Consider the following 18,729-nt stretch of genomic DNA (forward strand, 5'->3'; position numbering starts at 1 on the left):
GTAAAGAAGGACCAAGGCACACAGCTGGGAAGAAGGATAGTCAAATCCATTGCATTAGTGATGGGAACAAAACTACTGAGGTTTCTTGCGCAAGAAGCTGCAGGCTGCTGGTAAACCTCAGCATTTCCTGCACTCTATGTTCCTCTTGTGTATCCAGTTACTGGAAGAGGTGAGGAGGTGCCATAGGGTTGTAAATCCTAACTTGCCTCCAACTGCTCAGTGCTCACTCTTCCCTCCGTTGGAGCCAGGTGATGGCTGAGAAATGTGCCAGATTTGGATCCTATTCAGAAATAAATCATCCCAGCTGGCCGGAAAAAGAGACAACAAAACTTACTGGCAGGACCGGTAAAATCTGCAGGACTTCTGAGTGTGGGAAATTAGAGGGGCAAAGGATGGAAAAAGAGGGACTGCCATGACACAGAAAGAGCTGTGCGTCACCACAGATTTAGGGGTCAAAAGGGGACATTTGAGGTTCTATATGGCACAAACCACCTCAGATTGGGTAATGGGAGGGAGGGCTGCTGAGTGAGTACACCCAAAAATGGGGCAGATGATTTCAGGGCTCCTTGAACTTCTTGCATCCTGAAGGGGAAAGGAGCAGGCCTTTGGGAAAATGCCAGCTGGCAGAGAAACCTCTCTTTTACCGCTGACTCTTGAGTGTGCTTGGAGAAGGAGAGAGGTGGTGGCATCTGTGTTTAATTGCTAGCAGGAGTCTGTGCTCCACAGCTCTGCTTCAGTCTGGAGGCCAGAGACAGTGCTTCACCTCTGTCTGCCTGCCCTGAAGAGGAGCTCCTCATCCTCCTCTTTCACACCCACCTGTTGGCAAGGGCTTTCTCTGACCATTCCTAAGGTACTGTGACTTGTCTCATGTGTTACCTGCATACAGGATGACCCCCTCCTGTTGAAATTCAGGAGTCAGTGCTGGTCTTGGTTTTACTTTTATGTTTTAAACAAAACAGGATGGAGAATTGTGGTTCCCAGAAGCCCAGCCATGACAAAACAGAGCCTGGCCCAGGGCACTTGGGGTCTAGGAAGGAGACTTGTGCCCCAGCAAGCAGTATGACGTGTATCAGACTGCAAAGTGGTCCTGGCTCCAGACCAGGGAGCAAAGGGAGCTGAGCTGCCGCCTTACGGTATTTCTTGAGCAAATCCTCTCCCTTGGGCCTTTCTTTTTCAATCTGTCACATGAGGAGGATGATACCAATCTCATCCTGCAAGTCCTGTGGGACTAACTTTATTTAGGACCTTTCATGTGCACAGAGATCCTTGCCTGTGCATGAGGGTTATTTTCTTATCCAAATATGAAGTGATTAACTCGATTCCTCCTCCTGAGAACCGTTGTGCAGCGGCACCTCCTCTCCTCTCGTGGGACTGACTCTGCCCTGCTCACAGCTGAAGCCTCTCCAGCTGGCTTGGCATGCACGAATCAGGCTCTGATCTCCTGCCTCCGTGCCTTGCCAGGAGCCAGCACTAGCAAGAAAGTTCCTGGTGGTTGCGGAGGAGCTGGCAGTTTCACTGCATGATGCAGCAGGAGGGAATCCAGCCCCTTCTTCCAGAAGCGCTGCAGGGATGGGTGGAGGGTGGAGAGCTAAGATACAGTGCAGTTTTGGGCCATTACATTTTTGAGGCTGTGAGCATGAGGGGCATTTTAGGGTGAGCAGCAGAATGAGGCTGCAGTGGGGAGAGCACTGCCAGACACAAGCTCCCTTCCTTCTAGCAGCCATTTTCCAGACTTGTTTGCAGTAGAGATTTCCTCTTCCCCAGACTCTCATGTCATTGTTCCCCTTATGGGGCCTCACCGGTCATTGCCTTGTGGTGGAAAATATGAGGTTGTGAGGGCCAGAGCACAGACATTCCTTCCTGCTTAAAAGGGAAAACAGAGTCCTCGCGCAGTGGAGTCCCCGAGAGAGGGATGCCTGGCTCTGTAACTGTTCGCAGCATCACGCTGTAAGAGAAATCAGCTGTCTGGCAGATGCCTTTCTCCACTTGATGAGGTTGTGGGGAGAAAAGCCTCCTTCCTCCCAATTCCTGCTTCCCTTTCCTTGCAAGCACTACCTCCTGCCTGCTTGCTGTGGGACACGAGAAAGCCATGGCTGGTGTGTTGGGGCTGCAGGCCCTGTCAGGGGGCCAGGCCATATACCCACTGGGGTCAGTGGGGAGGTGGAGCTCTCTGTATCCACCCCGTAAGGCAATACTGCCCAGGCTGTCTTTTCTTGTAGCAGTAGCAGAATCAGATCTTTTCATCTCCCTGACAGAGCCATGGACAAATAGCCACAAGCAGGCTGCCATGCGTAATGTTGGTTTTCCACATCTTCGTGCAGAGGGCACTGACTTCATGGGCCCCCTTTATCACAGAGGCCCATTAGAGCCTCAGTTGCTCCCCTGCTCAGTGCTCTGCTACAATGAGCAGCCAGCAAGGCAGGAAGGGTCACATGCAGATGGTGAGGTATAGGTTTTGCAGAGAGGAAACCTCCTCTGAGCTCCAGGAATTGCAGGTCCCTTCCTCTCTTGCCTGCTTGTCTGCATCCAGGTTTTCTGGGAACACACCCTGATGCCCAGCATGGGTAGAAATGTATGCTCTGGCTTCTTTCCCACTAGCAAAAGTCAGTTGCCATTAAATATTCATCTATTAAGCATTGAGAAGCCTTTAAGGGTTTGCATTTTGTTGTGTGGTGTATTTAATGAGCCCATCCTGGATGTCAGCTGAGAATAGGAAGAGATACACCGATTTGGGAAGGGGGGTGGTGACTGAGGACCAAACTGGGCCATGTGCTCCTCGGTGGCTCGCGTCCCACAGAGAGCACAGCAGCTCCCAGCCCTGGATTGCAGCTGCCTGAAATACTTGAGCAGTGGAAGCTCCAAGGGACAGATGAAAGCGGAAGAGAGGTGGGGTCTCTCCTCCAACGCATGGAAAACGTTGCAGAGGGAGCACAGCACCGGGGAGAGTGAAGAAGGGCTAGGGTGAGGATCTGCCCTCAGGGCTGCAAGCAGCAGAGGGGCTGAGCCTGCTGAGACAAGAGGCTGAGCCAGAAGAGTGTTTTATGGGGCTCTGCAAAGGAATTACAGCCTGGTTCCCTAAGGAAGCAAAACTATGTCAGCAGGCTGTCTCTGCCTGTCTCTTGCCTCCAGTGAGTCTTGAATCTATCGGCCTGTTTCCGCCACAGCTGATAAAGCGGTGGAGGCCTCTGAGATAATGGGATCCAGCTGGTTTTGTGACTTTAGGTGACTGGTTTAATGAGAGGGGCCTGGGAAGACACCCACCCCCCCTGCAAGGAAGGAGTCCATATGCTGCCCTGCAACTAGCTGACAGACAGGCTGTGCACAGAGAGCGGTTGGAAACTGGGCTTCATGAGCTCTGCTTCCAGGACAGCTTTAAGATTTGGGGGAGGAGGAATCCTGAAGTTTTAGTGGTGCTGGACCCCTTTGCATTCAGTGTAGACCTCATGCTGACACCCTTCAAATGGCATATTGTTAGCACTGGGGACATTATCAAATATGTCTGGTCACAGTGCCCTGGGGAATCCAGCACTGGTCCAAACTTCGCCTCACAAACTTTTTTTTTTTTTAACTAACTAGCTTGGGGACAGCTTGGTTTTGGGCCTTCTGAGCTGCCCATCGACACATTTGCTGGTCTGAGCCACAGGCCATTTTATCATGGGCCTCCCAGAGGCAAGGGGAGGGGGAACTTCTCAGGGACGCACAGGGGGATGGCGCCAGAGGGTGCCACTTTGGGACTGGATAACACCAGACCTGAGGAAGGGTGCAGCTTGGTTCTGATGTGACCCTGCAGCAGTGGTTCAGCAACTTCTGATGTCAGGTTTTCTTCCAGGATAGAGGATATGGATTACTCCACAGCCCACGGTGCCATCCTAATAGTGATGATGTCCTGGGAGGTAGGTTTTATCAGAGAGCTGAACTGGGAATCAGATGTGGTTCAATCCCCACACACTGGGCTTATCTCCATTTTATTTTTGACGGCTGACAACCAAACCTTCCAAGTCTTAAAGGTAACTTGTGTGAGTTTTCTTCCAGAGTCTGCAGATGTCCTGAGGCAATAGCCCTAGGGAAAAGATATTGCAGTGTTCCCCTCACCAATCTATTTATGGCAATCCCAACGTCAGGGGTGCCTGCTTGTTTCACGCTAATCTGCTCAGTTTACACTGCTGCCAAATTTCCGCCTCGTCACACCAGAGTGTTAGAGGATCCAGAAAGCTGCTGCAGGAATTAGGTCAGGTTTTCAGGGAGGGACGAGTGCTTTGCTTGTTAATCACCAACCAGAACAACGAGACAAATGGCTGGAGGTGACAGGCTGCCTGCCTGTGTGTGCCCTCCAGCGAACGTGGGATCTGCTCTCCCTGGAGCTCTGCAGGAGGAGCACACTGCTGAAAGAGCTGTTTTGCCTGGAGGCACGCTGAAAGCACAAGCCAAAAGCTTTCTCTGTGCCACTGCTGTAGAGGAGTTGCTAAATTTTCCCCATCCCCCGAGCTCCTCTGCTGTGCCCAGCCCCATCTTTGGATATCACAGCACAACAAAGCGCTTCTCCCTCCCAGCCCCATGGTGGGAGAAGGGAGGTTTGGGAGTCAGGAGATGTGGCTTCTTGCCTTCGCTTTCTGCATCGCTGACCTAGCACCTTGTGTCTTCAGATCTTGTGTTGAGGAGAAAACATTGTCAAGACAGCAGCTGAACAAAGCGCTAGGTTTTGTGGCTGGATGTCCTGTTGGTTTAAATATTGTGCAGGCAGTGCTGTTTACAGGTGCCACTGAACCGGAGCCAGCAGTGTGCCCAGGTGGCCAAGAAGGCCAATGGCATCCTGGCTTATGTCAGCAATAGCGTGGCCAGCAGGGACAGGGAAGGGATCTTACCCCTGTACTCGGCACTGGTGAGGCCGCACCTCGATTCCTGGGTTCAGTTTTGGGCCCCTCACCCCAGCAAGGCCATTGAATGACTCGAGCGTGTCCAGAGAAGGGCAACGGAGCTGGTGCAGGGTCTGGAGCACAGGTCTGATGGGGAGCGGCTGAGGGAACTGGGGGGGTTTAGTCTGGAGAAGAGGAGGCTGAGGGGAGACCTCATGGCCCTCTACAACTCCCTGAAAGGAGGGTGCAGAGAGGGGGGATGAGTCTCTTGAACCAAGGAACAAGCGATAGGACGAGAGGGAATGGCCTCAAGCTGCACCAGGGCAGGGTCAGAGTGGCTCTTAGGAAGTATTTCTTTGCAGAAGGGGTTGTTGGGCGTTGGAATGGGCTGCCCAGGGCAGAGGGGGAGTCCCCATCCCTGGAGGGGTTGAAGAGTCGGGCTGACCCAGCGCTCAGGGATCTGGGGAGTTGGGAACGGTCAGGGTGAGGTTAATGGTTGGACTGGATGATCTTCAAGGTCTTTTCCAACTTAGATGATTCTGTGGTTCTGTGATTCCTTCTGTCCCTACTTCTGTGTCAGTGGCAGGGAACAGGAAAAAAGGATGTGGACGGGAAGACGTAGGGAGGACTGGCTGAAATATGAAGCTGCAAAGCTCATTTGTCCCTGTCTGCATGGAGGGAGTCTATTGCGAATTGTACTGGTTATATCTGAAAACTTCCAGCTTTTGCTGCTGCCTTCCCCGAGGCACGAGAATCTGTGCAAGTCTTGCAACCCCAGACATCACTTTGGTGCCTTTTAGTTTTGCCTTATCTGTGTAGTGCTCAAGTTTTTATAATACATGGGATTGCCTCCCAGAGGAGCTTTCATTGCTACAGCTCTAGAGCACTTTGATTTCCTTGCATATCTGAACCATAGAATACAAGGTTTGAAGAGACCTCAAGGATCAAATCAGGGTGGGTAAAAATGAAAAGCCTTGATTTTGTAGCAAACAGCACAGAGCATTATATGAGGGGTCAAGTCATTTTATGGATTTGCACAAACTGATGCAAGAGAGGAAAAAGACCTGCAGTCACTGCCGATAGCAGAAAAGCTTTTTACTTGTGTCAGCTGGAGTAGGACGGTGGGTAGTATTTCTCCAGTGTGGTATGGTCTGCTGAGAAAAAGATTTTTTTGATCTCCAAAAGAAGGGGTTTTTTTATGGAATGATGCGCTGAAAGCAAAAATTAATCCCAGGGGTTGTTTTAAAGCACGTTAACTCCCCACCTCATAGCAGGGTGGTCTCTGCTGGTTTCCCACAGCATGTGTAACGGCAGAAATCCCTGCTGCTCCCTTCGGGCAGTGGGGCACCGTGGACATGCCGCTGCTTGCACGGCTCTTCTCTGCAGGTGGAAACTTGTTCTTCCTTATGCAGGTGTTTTGTCACTGAAACGTTAATGGTTTCAGCTTTCACAGGCTGGTTGAGATAGGCCCTGTTTCCACCAAGTGACACCAGGCAGTTGTGGTTCAGCAGGGGCCAAGGGAGGGAGCGGCCAAGGGAGAGCTGCAGTGAGCAGCTCCCTCGCAAAGGTGAGGACCCGTGATGCCTCTTCTCCTTCATGCATGTGGTCACTCATCTGTCTTACTGCAGACACCGTTTTCATGCCATCACCCTGGCACAGAGCAGGCGCAGCAGCTAGCAGGACCTTGGGACCCCGTGCAGACCTGCACAGCGCCCCGTGTCGGCCCATTGAGCCACGCTCAGTCCCAGACATGTGGGCACAGACAGGGACTCGAAAATGCTGCCAACATCTGCACTTACGCTGCGCTGAGGGTCCAGCTCCTCTGCGCCGTTGCTGCTAGAGATGAGAAACAGCCCTTCCTGCTGCCTAATTTTAGCTCTCCACCTTGAGGCCCTGCATTGCCGGTTACCATGGTGATCCGTCACCACTGGCGCTGCCGCTGGCTTTCTCGCCCTTGGAAATGTCTCTTTTTCCTCCTTGCTCCCAGGGAAGCAACAGCTGAGGCAGAAGCAGTGCATGTGGCTCACTGCACTCTTCAGTTCTGCTTGACGCTTGCCTATTTGCATGCAAGAACCCTTCATCTATGGGCCCCCCAAAAGTGATGTGTGTTCCCGACCCCAATCTGCAGACAACTTGGGCTGTATGTACATGACACTGATGCTGCCCTGAATTTTGGGCCCATGAGCTGTGGCAAACAGCTTTTTCCATGGTCTTTGCCCAAGAAGATGTCTAGGAAAGTTGTGCCCCCGTGCCATGGCCGAGGCTCTGGAGCCCAGGCGCTCCTGCCCTGGCTTTGTGCTCACTGCTTTTACACCTTCCCACTTGCTCTCTGGGCAGCAGAGGAGTAATTAAAAACGATGCCCAAACAGAGAGAGCTTGGGCATCTTGCCCGAAGCAGAAGAGAGAAACTGCCTTGTCACGGCTTGCAGTGTAAATGCCACTGCACAGCAATTAATGACGACTTTCTGCCCTTTCCCTTCTGACTGCCCGAGCATGCTCTGAACAGGGACGAGTGACACTTCCCAAGCTCATGGTCACAGAAAAGGCAATGGCAGTTCACAGGAAGGAAGCGGTGTAAAAATGTGATTCCAGCCCCCAAATCCTGACATTAATTTAAGGGCTGACATTACATAAGCAGGTCCAACAGGAAAGCTAGGGAGGGACTCTATCAGGGAGTGTAGGCATAGGATGAGGGATAACAGTTTTAAACTGAAAGAGGGTAGATTTAAGTTAGATACAAGGAAGAAATTCTTTCCTGTGAGGGTGGTGAGACACTGGATCAGGTTGCCCAGAGACGTTGTGGCTGCCCCCTCCCTGGAAGTGTTCCAGGCCAGGTTGGACGGGGCTTTGGACAACCTGGGCTAGTGGAAGGTGTCCCTGCCCATGGCAGGGGGGTGGGACTGGGTGATCATTAAGGTCCCTCCCAACCCAAACCATTCTGTGACATTGAAACAACATGGAGAGTTTTTTTGTGCGTGACTTGCATTTAAACCTTTGCAGTTCATATTCAAGCTTTTACAAGCTATTTAATATTGAAGTGGCAGCTGCCATCCCTGCTTACTCACATGACTCTAGCAGATGGACCTTTATAAAGAGCAAACATGACAATGTCCAAGGTAAGATCAGAATATCTGTCACAAGAAACTAGTTTGTCTGGTAGCATCTGGGAGGTCACCAGAGAATCGAATCAGGAGTGATTATAAAGCCTCATTCGCAGACCCCCACTGTACTCGTCCATTCTTCCACTGCCCTCTCCATTACACTGTCAGTTACGCACAAGAGACTTGGGCATTTGCCGGGAAGGCAAATCTGTGTGCACGCTGGTGGAGGAAAACGTTTCTGGTGAAGGCAGGATGTTAGGTGAAAGCAGGAGCTGCAGCAGCAGCTGCTAACGCCTGGCAGAGGAGTGTACCTCGACCTGCAGAGGGTCAGGCTGCAGGGTGGGGTAGGTGTAGGGTAGCAGGGGTGATGTCTGGGGAAGGAAGGAGGTGAGGGTCTTGGGGATTTTGGGAAGGGGGCATACGAGTAGAAAGGGCTGTGGTTTGTAGGTTGTAATCGGAGAAAGGATGGTTTGTGGGGTGAGCACTGCAAGGATGGGAGGCACAGAGGGCTGAGTCACTGCTCTGGGACCCAGGGTGGAAGCTGAGAGCTGCTTTCACTAAAGGTGGAACCAGCATCCAGCCTCATAACTCCTGCCAAGGCTGCTGCTGCTGCTGCTGCCAGAAGGGAGGATGAGCAAGCTGAGTCTGAGAAACCCTGTGCCAGAGTGAGAGGGCAGGCAGGCAGAGCAGCTTGATTCCTTTCTTTCTCTGGCAAACCCCTGGGATGGAGACAGCCATGCCAGGACGTGGCAACTATCTCTAACCCGCTGCCAGCCTAGGACAGCTTAAAACAACAAAAAGAAGCAACTGGCAAACCATATTGCTGTGATGAATAAGGAAAATGGGAGAACATGGCCCTCCATCCTGGCAGGAGGCTGTTGTGGTGGTGACACCCTGCCAACATCCCCACCCCAGGTCCCAGTGGGAGAGCTGCAGAAAGGCTCCTGGGCTCGGGCTGTACAGGGAGAGAGCCGTGGCCAGGACAGCTGTGTCGCAGGCCTGGCTTCCAGCAAGCTGTCGAGGGGAGAGGAATCTTGCAAGCCGAGCTCGGTCCCTGCAGATGCCTGCCGAGGCCGGCTGCGGTTGTAGCAGTGCTGTAAGTCTCAGGCCAGGAGGCCAGAGCCTGGTCTGGCATCCGTGGGAGCTTGCTGCTGGCAGTCCTGCCTGGCCGTGGGTAAGGAGAGGCAGAGTACTGCCATCTATTGCCAGACACCTAGATTACAGACCTTGGTGGGTGGCAGTTCAAAGTCATGTCTGGCTCTTTTTTTCTGTCCTTTGGCTCGGTGAAGGGATGGGTACATTGTTCAGAAACCTTTAAATGGATCAGCACTTAGGTACCTACAGTGCGTTTTAGGTGTGCGAGTGCCCTAGTCAGACTCCAGCCTTGGAGAATTTGTTTTTTCTTTGTGAGTTTTTTTTTTCAGAAGGAGCTTTTCTCTCTTTTTTGCCTTAAGATGTGTGAGGTTGCTTTGTGCAATGAAGCATTCATGTTTCTGCCTCCTGCCCCAGAAGCACCTAGATCATTTACCCCAGCTCTCAACCAGAAGGCAACTCAAGAGAGGTGGATGCAGCAGAAGGGGCAGAGTGTCTTTCATAGCTCAGAAACGATACGTGAAAGGAGGACAAAGGGGCAGGGGGAAGATAACAGACTATCTTCATGGGGTGGGCAGGCCTGGTACATAGTGTACATTTCTGAGCTAAGACTGGTGTGTACCAATACTATATTTTTATTTTACAGGATAAGCAGCAAGATAGGAACATTTGCAGAGAGTAGGAAAGGTGTTTGTCACTATGCAAACCTGGAGGGAATCCTGCAGGGCTTTGATAAGACTTTCTTGGGCTTGATGACTATGCAGTAGGCCAAAGATAAAACATTCTGAAAACCAGGGCAAGGTCATTCAGAAAATGATCTGGCTGTCACTGTGGGCTGTTCAGTAAAGACAGCAACTGTGAAATTCTGATTTAAAAGCCAAAAAAAAAGAAAATTAGGATAAAGAAGCGACAGGAGAAAAGAAAAAGTGCTTGGCATTTGTCGTTATATGTATTGACAATGCTTGCTCCTCAGGCAAATTCTGTTCCTTTTTGATCACCTGTTTTCAAAAGTATATGATGGAGGTACAAAGATACCACACATGAACAGAGGTTAAAAACAATACTCAGATGAGAAGGTAAAAAAATACTTTGTGTCTAAGAGAGAAGAGTCGCAGCAGATGTGATTGACCTATCCCACTGATTATTTTACAGTCCTCAATCTCCTGTGTGATACAAAAATGTTGAGGAAGCCAGTTGGCTAGCCTGAACCAGATATTTAATGTACAGGTGGAAAATGTTAGATGAAATGAGAGTCACAAAGGAAATTCATGACAAAGCAGGGTATTAAACCAGGGTCTCCAAAATCTGAACCCCTGGAACCATCTTCTCTTTTAAAAGTCTAAGAAAAAAAAGGTATTAAACTGACAAAAGTAAACGATGATTTATTGAAAACGTGATTAACCTGTAGAAATCTTCCCTGCTAGGTGTCACCGGTTTGGGAACACAGTGGGACTCAAAAAAAGGGGTTTGACAGTTACATGAACAACAAGAATACTTGTGATGACTTTGGCTAGGAGAAAACTGTAAAGCGTATAAATTGTGCTGCAGGGCATAAGTCAACTGCTGGCTGTCAAGGACCAGGAAGAAATTTTCACTGTGAGAAGGTTACTGCATAATTATCTATGACAGTGTTTCCTCCTTTGAAGTGTTTAATCTTGACCAGTGGAGGCAAGATAATGGTTGATGTAGTTTTGTGAAATTTTATTGTGACAGGGGCATTATCTGGTGCCTGATAGTGATATCTTCTCTGTTTGGCATCACACCTTTCTCCAGGGCTATGTTTACCTTCTTCTTAAATGTCTCAAGCAAAGACATTTCTGCTCCCTACACTCCATGAAAAAAATTCTGAAGACAGCAGTCCTTGACATGAGCGAGTTATTCTTGCCATTCGTGCTAGACTTTCTCTTGCTCATGTTTGCTCCAGTTCTCCTAGGTGATTGTCTGGGAACGACCTCAAGGAATCCTTCTCTTGATGGGGCTGTAGCCCTAGCCCTTGTGTCTGCTCCTGGTTATTGTCTGAGCTGTCCATCTGTGGTAGTCGCGTCTCTCTTGTTCTGTAATCTGTACCTTACCACTCTTTGGTCCAATCTACAAGTTAAATGTGTTATTTCTTAAAGCTGTGTTGCTGTTCTTCTGGGTAACTTGATGTATTTTGTCTCTCTTACTTTGCAGGAAGAGCCAAGGAGCAAATCCAAGATCTGTGCCAATGTTTTCTGTGGAGCTGGGCGGGAGTGTGCAGTGACTGAGAAGGGAGAGCCAACCTGCCTCTGCATTGAGGTACAGGGACAGCCCAGCTTCTGTGTCTGGGACAGGTGTCACCACCATCACCCCCTGGCTGGGGTTCGATCACTGGAAGGATCCCAGGATGGGATAAGGCTTTGGCTGTTTTGGAGCAGCTGCAAATTCACAGCAGCTCTTCAAACAGCAGGGTCTTTCCCAGAGTGGTGTGGGGAAGGAACCCTGTAGAGTAGATATTGTCTGGGGCTTGCAGCTGTGCTGCTTGCACAACTGCCTAGGGTCTTGACATGCACAGGAGACTTGGCTGGAGGTCTTTTGTTGGGAAAGCCCAGTAGGGTGTTGATATGCATCTGGCTTTGGAGGGCACTCCAGGGAATGATCATCAAGCTCCAAGACAGCCTGCCTTCACTAGAATCTTGCTTGAGGAGGTTACAAGCACCCTACTGAAAATCAGCTTTTGTAAAATGGAAGTAATGATGCTGTGAGGATGAATACCTTCATCCAGCAGGGAGCCAGAGATGATGAGAAGAGTCTTTTCCAGCTGTGGAGAGGCAGTGTCTCCCTACTCCGTTCTGCCCTGTGCTATCAAACCATTTCTGCCCGGCTCCTGGGAATGGGCATGTGACTCTTTGTTTCCACTTCCCTCAGAGCCTGCAGCTCTGATGCAGCCAGCCTGGGCACTGAGGAGAGAAATTTCCTGTTAGCAGGAAGAGAGTCTGTCGCTCTGGGTAGGCTTGGGCAGACTGAAAGGGACTGGAAAAAGAAGCCCACAGCCTGAACAGTGGCACTGGTGAACTCTTCCCCTGCTGTAGGCTGTGCTGTTTGCTTGGAGCTGTGGTGGCTTATTCTGCATTCGGTTGCAGAAAGGTGGAGCAGAGTCTACAGAGAGATGCAGCAGAGCTGAGCAAGCAGAGGTGCTCAGAACAGATTCACAGAAGCACCTCTGGGCAGGCACAGCCATGGCACACAGAGCAGCAGTTGCAGGGTTAGACTCAGCATTTACACTGAGCACCAGTTTCTCTGCTGGGCTGTGATTTCAGGAAAGCTCCTGTTGTGGTATCAGCAATAGCATGGCCAGCAGGGACAGGGAAGGGATCTGACCCCTGTACTCGGCACTGGTGAGGCTGCACCTCGATTCCTGTGTTCAGTTTTGGGCCCCTCACTTCAAAAAGGCCATTGAATGACTCGAGCGTGTCCAGAGAAGGGCAGTGGAGCTGGTGCAGGGTCTGGAGCACAGGTCTGATGGGGAGCGGCTGAGGGAACTGGGGGGTTTAGTCTGGAGGAGGCTGAGGGGAGACATCATGGCCCTCTACAACTCCCTGAAAGGAGGGTGCAGAGAGGGGGGATGAGTCTCTTGAACCAAGGAACAATCAATAGGCCAAGAGAGACTGGCCTCAAGCTGTGCCTTGGCTCTTAGGAAGTATTTCTTTGCAGAAGGGGTTGTTGGGCATTGGAATGGGCTGCCCAGGGCAGGGGGGAAGTCCCCATCCCTGGAGGGGTTGAAGAGTCGGGTTGACCCAGCGCTGAGGGATCTGGTGGAGAACTGTCATTGTGAGGTTAGTGGTTGGACTGGAGGATCTTCAAGGTCTTTTCTAACCTTGATGATTCTGTGATTTGGTGGTGGTGGTGGTGGTGACGGAGGCTGGGATAAAGTGAAACCTTTGAACCCACATCCACAGACTTCCCTGTGCAGGTTTTTCTGGAGTGATGGTGGGTGGGTTCAGTGCGTTCCAAACCCCTTTTGGGCCAAGGGGGCTGTGCCAAGGGCTTCTGTTGAGTTGGGCTGGTGCTGGGACTCACCTGCCTCCCTCTAGCTCTCCCAAAGAGGCACATAAAATGCTCTCTTCTCTGGCTCTCTCACAGAAATGCAAACCTCACAAGAGGCCTGTGTGTGGTAGCAATGGCAAGACGTACCTGAACCACTGTGAGCTGCACCGTGATGCCTGCCTTACTGGCTCCAAGATCCAGGTCGATTATGATGGTCACTGTAAAGGTAATCTCAACGATGAGAACCAGCTACATTGTTAAGGGAGGGCAAGCCAAACCAGAAGCCAAACACAATGTCGAGGCAATGCAGAGCCCTCACCAGCCAAGCCCACATCCCACAGTTACTGAGTGGGTGTTGCATTTAAAGCAATGAATTAATTGGTAAGAGATGAATCCCCTTTTGTTCTAGCCAGTCCTCAGAGATTAGAGGGGTTAGGGGTGGCTGGACTTATCTCTTAATAGCTGTGCCAATTATGGCTGTAACTATAGGCCTGACACCAGATGCACAAACAGCCCATATGCTGTAGGTCTGGTGCCTTCAAGAGAAGCAGTCAGGGTCACAAATAGTACGATTTATTCTCATACAACATCTACAGATTCTTTGACATTGCCTACGATAAATGCACAAACTGCAGGTTGGCTACATAGCACTACACACAGAAAAAATCTGATTGCAATCACATTCACTTAATTCCCGGGTAATCGCTTGGCATAGCCAAGGGCCCAAATCTTAACCAAAAGGTGTCTCTGCTGGGGGTGGCAAGGAGCACAAACCTGTTGATCTGTCCCTCCAATTTGGTATCAGATTATTGTCCCTCCGAGTTAAATACAACTCCGGGTAGTATTTATCTAAGTGTGTATGTGTGAGTGGGTGGGACTGTGGTCAAGGCATTGTTTCTTGAGTAGTGACACAGCACATTCCGTGGTGCAAGGTGTGTGCTGGTTTTGTGGGAAAAGAGGAAGAATGAGAGATAAGGTCTGCAGAGTACTGCAAAACAGTCCTTGAGAGAAGGGGAAGAGCACGAGATAAATCTGCATAGTCATGTCAAATGTTCCTCGAGAAAAATAGCAGGACGGGACCACGCAGCCTCCACCTCACTTTGCATTCCTCCTTGGTGCCACGGCAACACAAATCACTGGACCTCCGTCCTGTCCTGTGTTTGTGCTGGGCCCTGTGTTAAGGAAATGTGTGTTTTGCAGATTTTTCACTGTTTTGTTTTTCCCACGCTTCCAACAGTGGACTAAACAGGGCAGGCCTGAGAACAATAGCCAGGTTTAACCAAGAGTCCAGATCGCCAGGCAAGTTTGTAGTGATGAAGTAGGCCTGAAGTCAAACCATGAAATCGGGTCTGGTGATGGCAACCAGAATCAGGCACAGGCCAGTCCATAGTGATGCAGGCTAATAGTAGGTCTGCGATCAAGGTGAGAAGACAGTCACCAGGTCAGAGCCTAGATCAACAGGGTCCGTGGCAGGTACAGGAGTGGTTGCAACAGAGATAGGCGTACCTACAACCTAACCCCAGGTGAGGACTAAGGGCTGAGACAGCAGTGGAAATGGAGCCCCTGGGCTCATGGGTAGCGAGTGTGGATGGAGGCCTTAGGTGAGGTTGGCAGGGTCATTAAGGCCTTCATTAGAGAACTTGGAAGACATCTTGTCTGTGGCAGGATCTTGGAGATGGAAGTTGCTGGGAGGGGGACACTCAAGAGAGCAGGGCAACTTCTTGCTCCTGCCTGCCCCTCTCTGAGCTCATGGATTTAGCCAGGCAGGTGTCTCAGTCTTCCTGCTGAGGAAAGGTCAGACCCCCAGGATAAACCTCCAAAGCCCATACTACCATCCATGTTCATGAGAGACCTCAAGAACTTAAGGAGCAAGGATTTTGCCTCAACATTGAGGTTGTTTAACTCGCCCCCGCACCAGCCGCACAGTAAAAAAGTGTTTCCTTATATTCAGCCAAAATTTCTTGTGTTTAAGCATGTGCCTGCTGCCTTTTGCACTGTCACTGGACACTGTGGAAAAGAGTCTGGTCCAGTCTTCTTCATCCCCTCCCATCAGATTTCTAAACATTGATGAGATTGTCCCCGAGCCTTCTCTTCTTCAGGCTAAACAGTCCTCAGCCTCCCTGTGGGATGACAGATGTTCCAGTTCCTTAATCATATATGTGGCCCTCATGTTTGCAAAGACTCTCAGGTTCCTCTGCTCTTGCCCAAGCGGCACCCAGGGTGGGAAGAGGTTTGTATTGCTTCATGTTGCATCAGAAATGTCCTCTTGTGTCTTTCATTAACAGAGAAGAAGTCTGAGAATCCAGCTGCAAGTCCAGGTGAGAAGCCATCTCCTTGCATGTCTGTGGCCTCTGCATGCATTTGGAAAGAGGGATGGGGAAGAAAGTCTGCTGGGGGAGTTGCAGGGCTCTGTGTGCAAGGCATACTTCTGCGCTGGTTGTAGCAGTCTGAGTTGATAAATCAGCTGAAAAATGATTGCCCAGCTCTTTACTCCTGGGTAGACTTTCAGAGCTTATACATCTCCTGGGCTATTAACTCTGCTGTTATGAGGGACTCTGAGCAAGTTCAGGGTGCAGTGAAACCTAGTTTGCCCCTAGGGCCGCAAGCTGCGTTCGTCACACAAGCTGAGGGAAGAGACACTTTTGCGTAGTTCATTGGGGATCTAAGACAATAACTGTGGAGCTGTCCCCAACTCCAAGAGCACACCTTTGAAAGGAGACTTTGCTTCAAGAGTGATTAACCAATGGGTGCAGGGGCAGAAAGATGGCACTGTGTAATGATGGGGCATGGTCTGGGGAGTCAGGTGGGTAGCGGAACCACCTCTCCCATCAGCTAACACGTCTCTTTGATACCTTGTGCCTGGTTTCTCCCCTTATGTTTTGCCTTGTGTACTTAGCCTATGGATTTTGGGGCCATGGCCCATGCTTCATCAGGGGACCCTTTTCCCATCCATGGCCTCTAACTGCTGGAGCTGTATAATCATCAGCTTCAGCTTCCTAGAACAGATGAGAGCAAACCCTCGTACAGGCTTAAGGGAAAGGACCATGTCAGAGCATGGCCACCACCTCAAAGCAGTTTCAAGGAAGCTCAACATTAAATACACAGAGTCCCCTTGGGTTTTTTCTTTCATCTGTCAGTCTGGTTGTGATTGTAGTCACTGGATTCAGAAAGAGATTCTTATTGTATGTAAGCAACACAAGTGATTCCCTTTCTGGATCCATTGACCTCTGGATGGGTGTGACAACTCGCAGAAGGCAGAAGATCTAGGCTTTCAGTTTTGCTTCTGAATACATAGTTTGATATTAGCACACAAGGTGATATCCACCTAGAGAAACCTGTGACAGGGGAGGGCACTGTGAACAAGCCCAACTTGACTCCCTCTCATTTCCATTCAGAGTGGGCAAGTCAGGGCTTTGAAGAAACAAAATCTCCTGAGGTAGTAGGCTCTAAAATTCAAGTCTTGGGGTCAGCGGCTTCCTCAGTCTAGTCTTTATCCTTGCAGAGGATGGAGGTTTTGGTACTTGAGGGTTAATGACTGAGTGCCTGTTCTGCACAGCATCGGGAACCCTGGGGACACTGTGCCGGGCCAGTCAGTCGCCTTCCTCCCTCAGTCTGGAGGCTCTTCACGACAAGATGAGCCAGGCCTGGGTTGCTATTTCACAAGCTTTGAGGACGGGACTGCAGAAGGGATTTGTCAGGAGTGTCGTTTTCTGGCCTTGCCACATGGTGTCACCCAGAGCCCATCCGCCGTTCAGCACATGGCATCTCTGCTTTGGTCTGGCGCAGATCCAAGGACAGAGGGGCCTGCAACCTGCTGTCAGGGCTGCCTCACTGGCTTTTAGTTCCTGTCGTCTCTTTGTAGTCTCCCTGCCAACTTAATTTCTCTCATCCTTGCTTTTTTTTTCTGTTGCACCTTCTCCCATGACAGTCGTCTGCTACCAGTCGGACAGAGACGAGCTTCGTCGCCGTGTCATCCAGTGGCTGGAAGCTGAGATTATCCCAGACGGCTGGTTTTCCAAGGGCAGCAACTACAGTGAAGTCCTGGACAAGTATTTCAAGGCAAGTAGAACAGTGCCTGCCTCAGAGACCAGAGAACATTTACCCTGTCACTGCAAACTGCATTGGAATGGGCTGTCCAGGGCAGGGTGGGAGTCCCCATCCCTGGAGGGGTTGAAGAGTCGGGTTGACCCAGTGCTGAGGGATCTGGTGGAGCTGGGAACGGTCAAGTGAGGTTAATGGTTGGACTGGATGATCTTCAAGGTCTTTTGAACCTAGATGATTCTGTGAAACCATGTCCCCACCCAGGAGGATCCAGCACGTGACGGGCTGGTCAAGCTGGGGGCCAGAGAGCTCTAGTATGTCCTGCAGTGTGATGTGTTACACAGCCACTGACATGGCTAATCCAGACCTGGAGCATCCCTGGGGATCTGACCTGCCCTGGGGAAAAGGAGGAGGGCAAGGCCAGGCATGCCTGTGGCAGAGGAGAGAAGGAATGATCTCAGGAGACAAAAGATAGCCAGAGGAGAAAAGATTGGTGAAAGTGCTGGAAATGCAGGAAACCAGAGCAGGGGCTGCTGATCCTTTGTTCCAGACAGTCCCAAAGCCATGTTGAGCTGGAGGTAAGGGACACCTGTGGGCTTCAAGCAGAATATTTGCTTGCAAGGAGTATGGCCCAGTTGTGACCAAGAGCTGACAGTTCCCTAGTGCTCTGCAGAGAGAGAGGAGCTGCCTGTGAGTCTTGGGCCCTGCAATAATCCCGTTCCTCTTCCCTCCTCCCTGTCAGTCTGTCCCTCAGGCCATTCCCACTCCCTTTTGCAACCATCAGATCACAGCTTCTCCCATGCTCCTGACACATGCACTTGCTGCGTCCCTCCCCCTCACACCCAGCTCCTGATAAAGACTTCAAAGCATTCAGGATGGAGCTGGAGGAGCAGGTGGGGAAAGGGGGAGAGCATTTAAATCATAAGATGTTGACAGCAAGAGATTAATGGTGCCTGACAGGAGTGAGCGCTGCAAGCAATTTTGCCATGGCAATGGCACCCCCTGACGAGACAGAGGAGCTGGTCCCCTCGCTCCGGAGAGCATCTTCGCCTTTGTAGCCATTAATGCTGCTCCCTCTGTGGAAACCCACTTGTGGCCCACCGCCTCGGGCAGCCCCGCTGGCACCTCAATGCTGCGGCATCCTGGGGAGCGGAGCTGCTCAGTCCCTCCCCCTGCAAACTGCGCTGTCCCCAGCTGCCTTCAGCCTGCCCAGGCCGTGGGCTTGGCTGAAACGCGTGAGCCAGGTGTGGGCTTTCTCCACTGCCACGGCATGGCCCAGTCACCCCTGCCAACCCCATGCCTGCCAGAGTGCTGGTGAAATCCCGTAGGCGCAGCTCAGAGACCAGACAGCCTCATGTCCTCTCTACTGTCCCTCTTCTTAGGGAGCCCTGATCCCAGGCACAAGTGGGTGAAAATTTCCATGACAAAGCCTTTTCATAGACCAAAGGGGGACTTACATTCTCTGACAGGTATAATCCACCATATCAACAACCCTGAAAACTTTGAAATGCTTTTAAAGCAGAATTCAGAGCTTGGAGCAGCTTGGGACAAATTTGGTGAACAGAGTTAAATCTGATTGGTGGCCAGTCATGTGGTGTCCCCCAGGGCTGGGTTTTGGGGCCACTCCTGTTTAACAT

At 50.9% G+C, this 18,729-nt stretch overlaps 1 protein-coding gene across 1 annotated transcript in view; it reads left to right on the forward strand.

The window, feature by feature from the left end:
- FSTL1 (follistatin like 1) overlaps window positions 1-18,729 on the forward strand; it is a 60,541-nt gene that overhangs the window by 32,147 nt on the left and 9,665 nt on the right. Inside the window, exons 3-6 of the mRNA XM_074897131.1 lie at window positions 11,219-11,323; window positions 13,148-13,277; window positions 15,337-15,369; window positions 16,980-17,110. Of these exons, the coding sequence (XP_074753232.1) occupies window positions 11,219-11,323; window positions 13,148-13,277; window positions 15,337-15,369; window positions 16,980-17,110 (399 nt within the window). The remainder of the gene's footprint in view (window positions 1-11,218; window positions 11,324-13,147; window positions 13,278-15,336; window positions 15,370-16,979; window positions 17,111-18,729) is intronic.

Source organism: Athene noctua, chromosome 1, assembly GCF_965140245.1.
Source record: "Athene noctua chromosome 1, bAthNoc1.hap1.1, whole genome shotgun sequence".
Classification (NCBI taxonomy): Eukaryota; Metazoa; Chordata; class Aves; order Strigiformes; family Strigidae; genus Athene; species Athene noctua.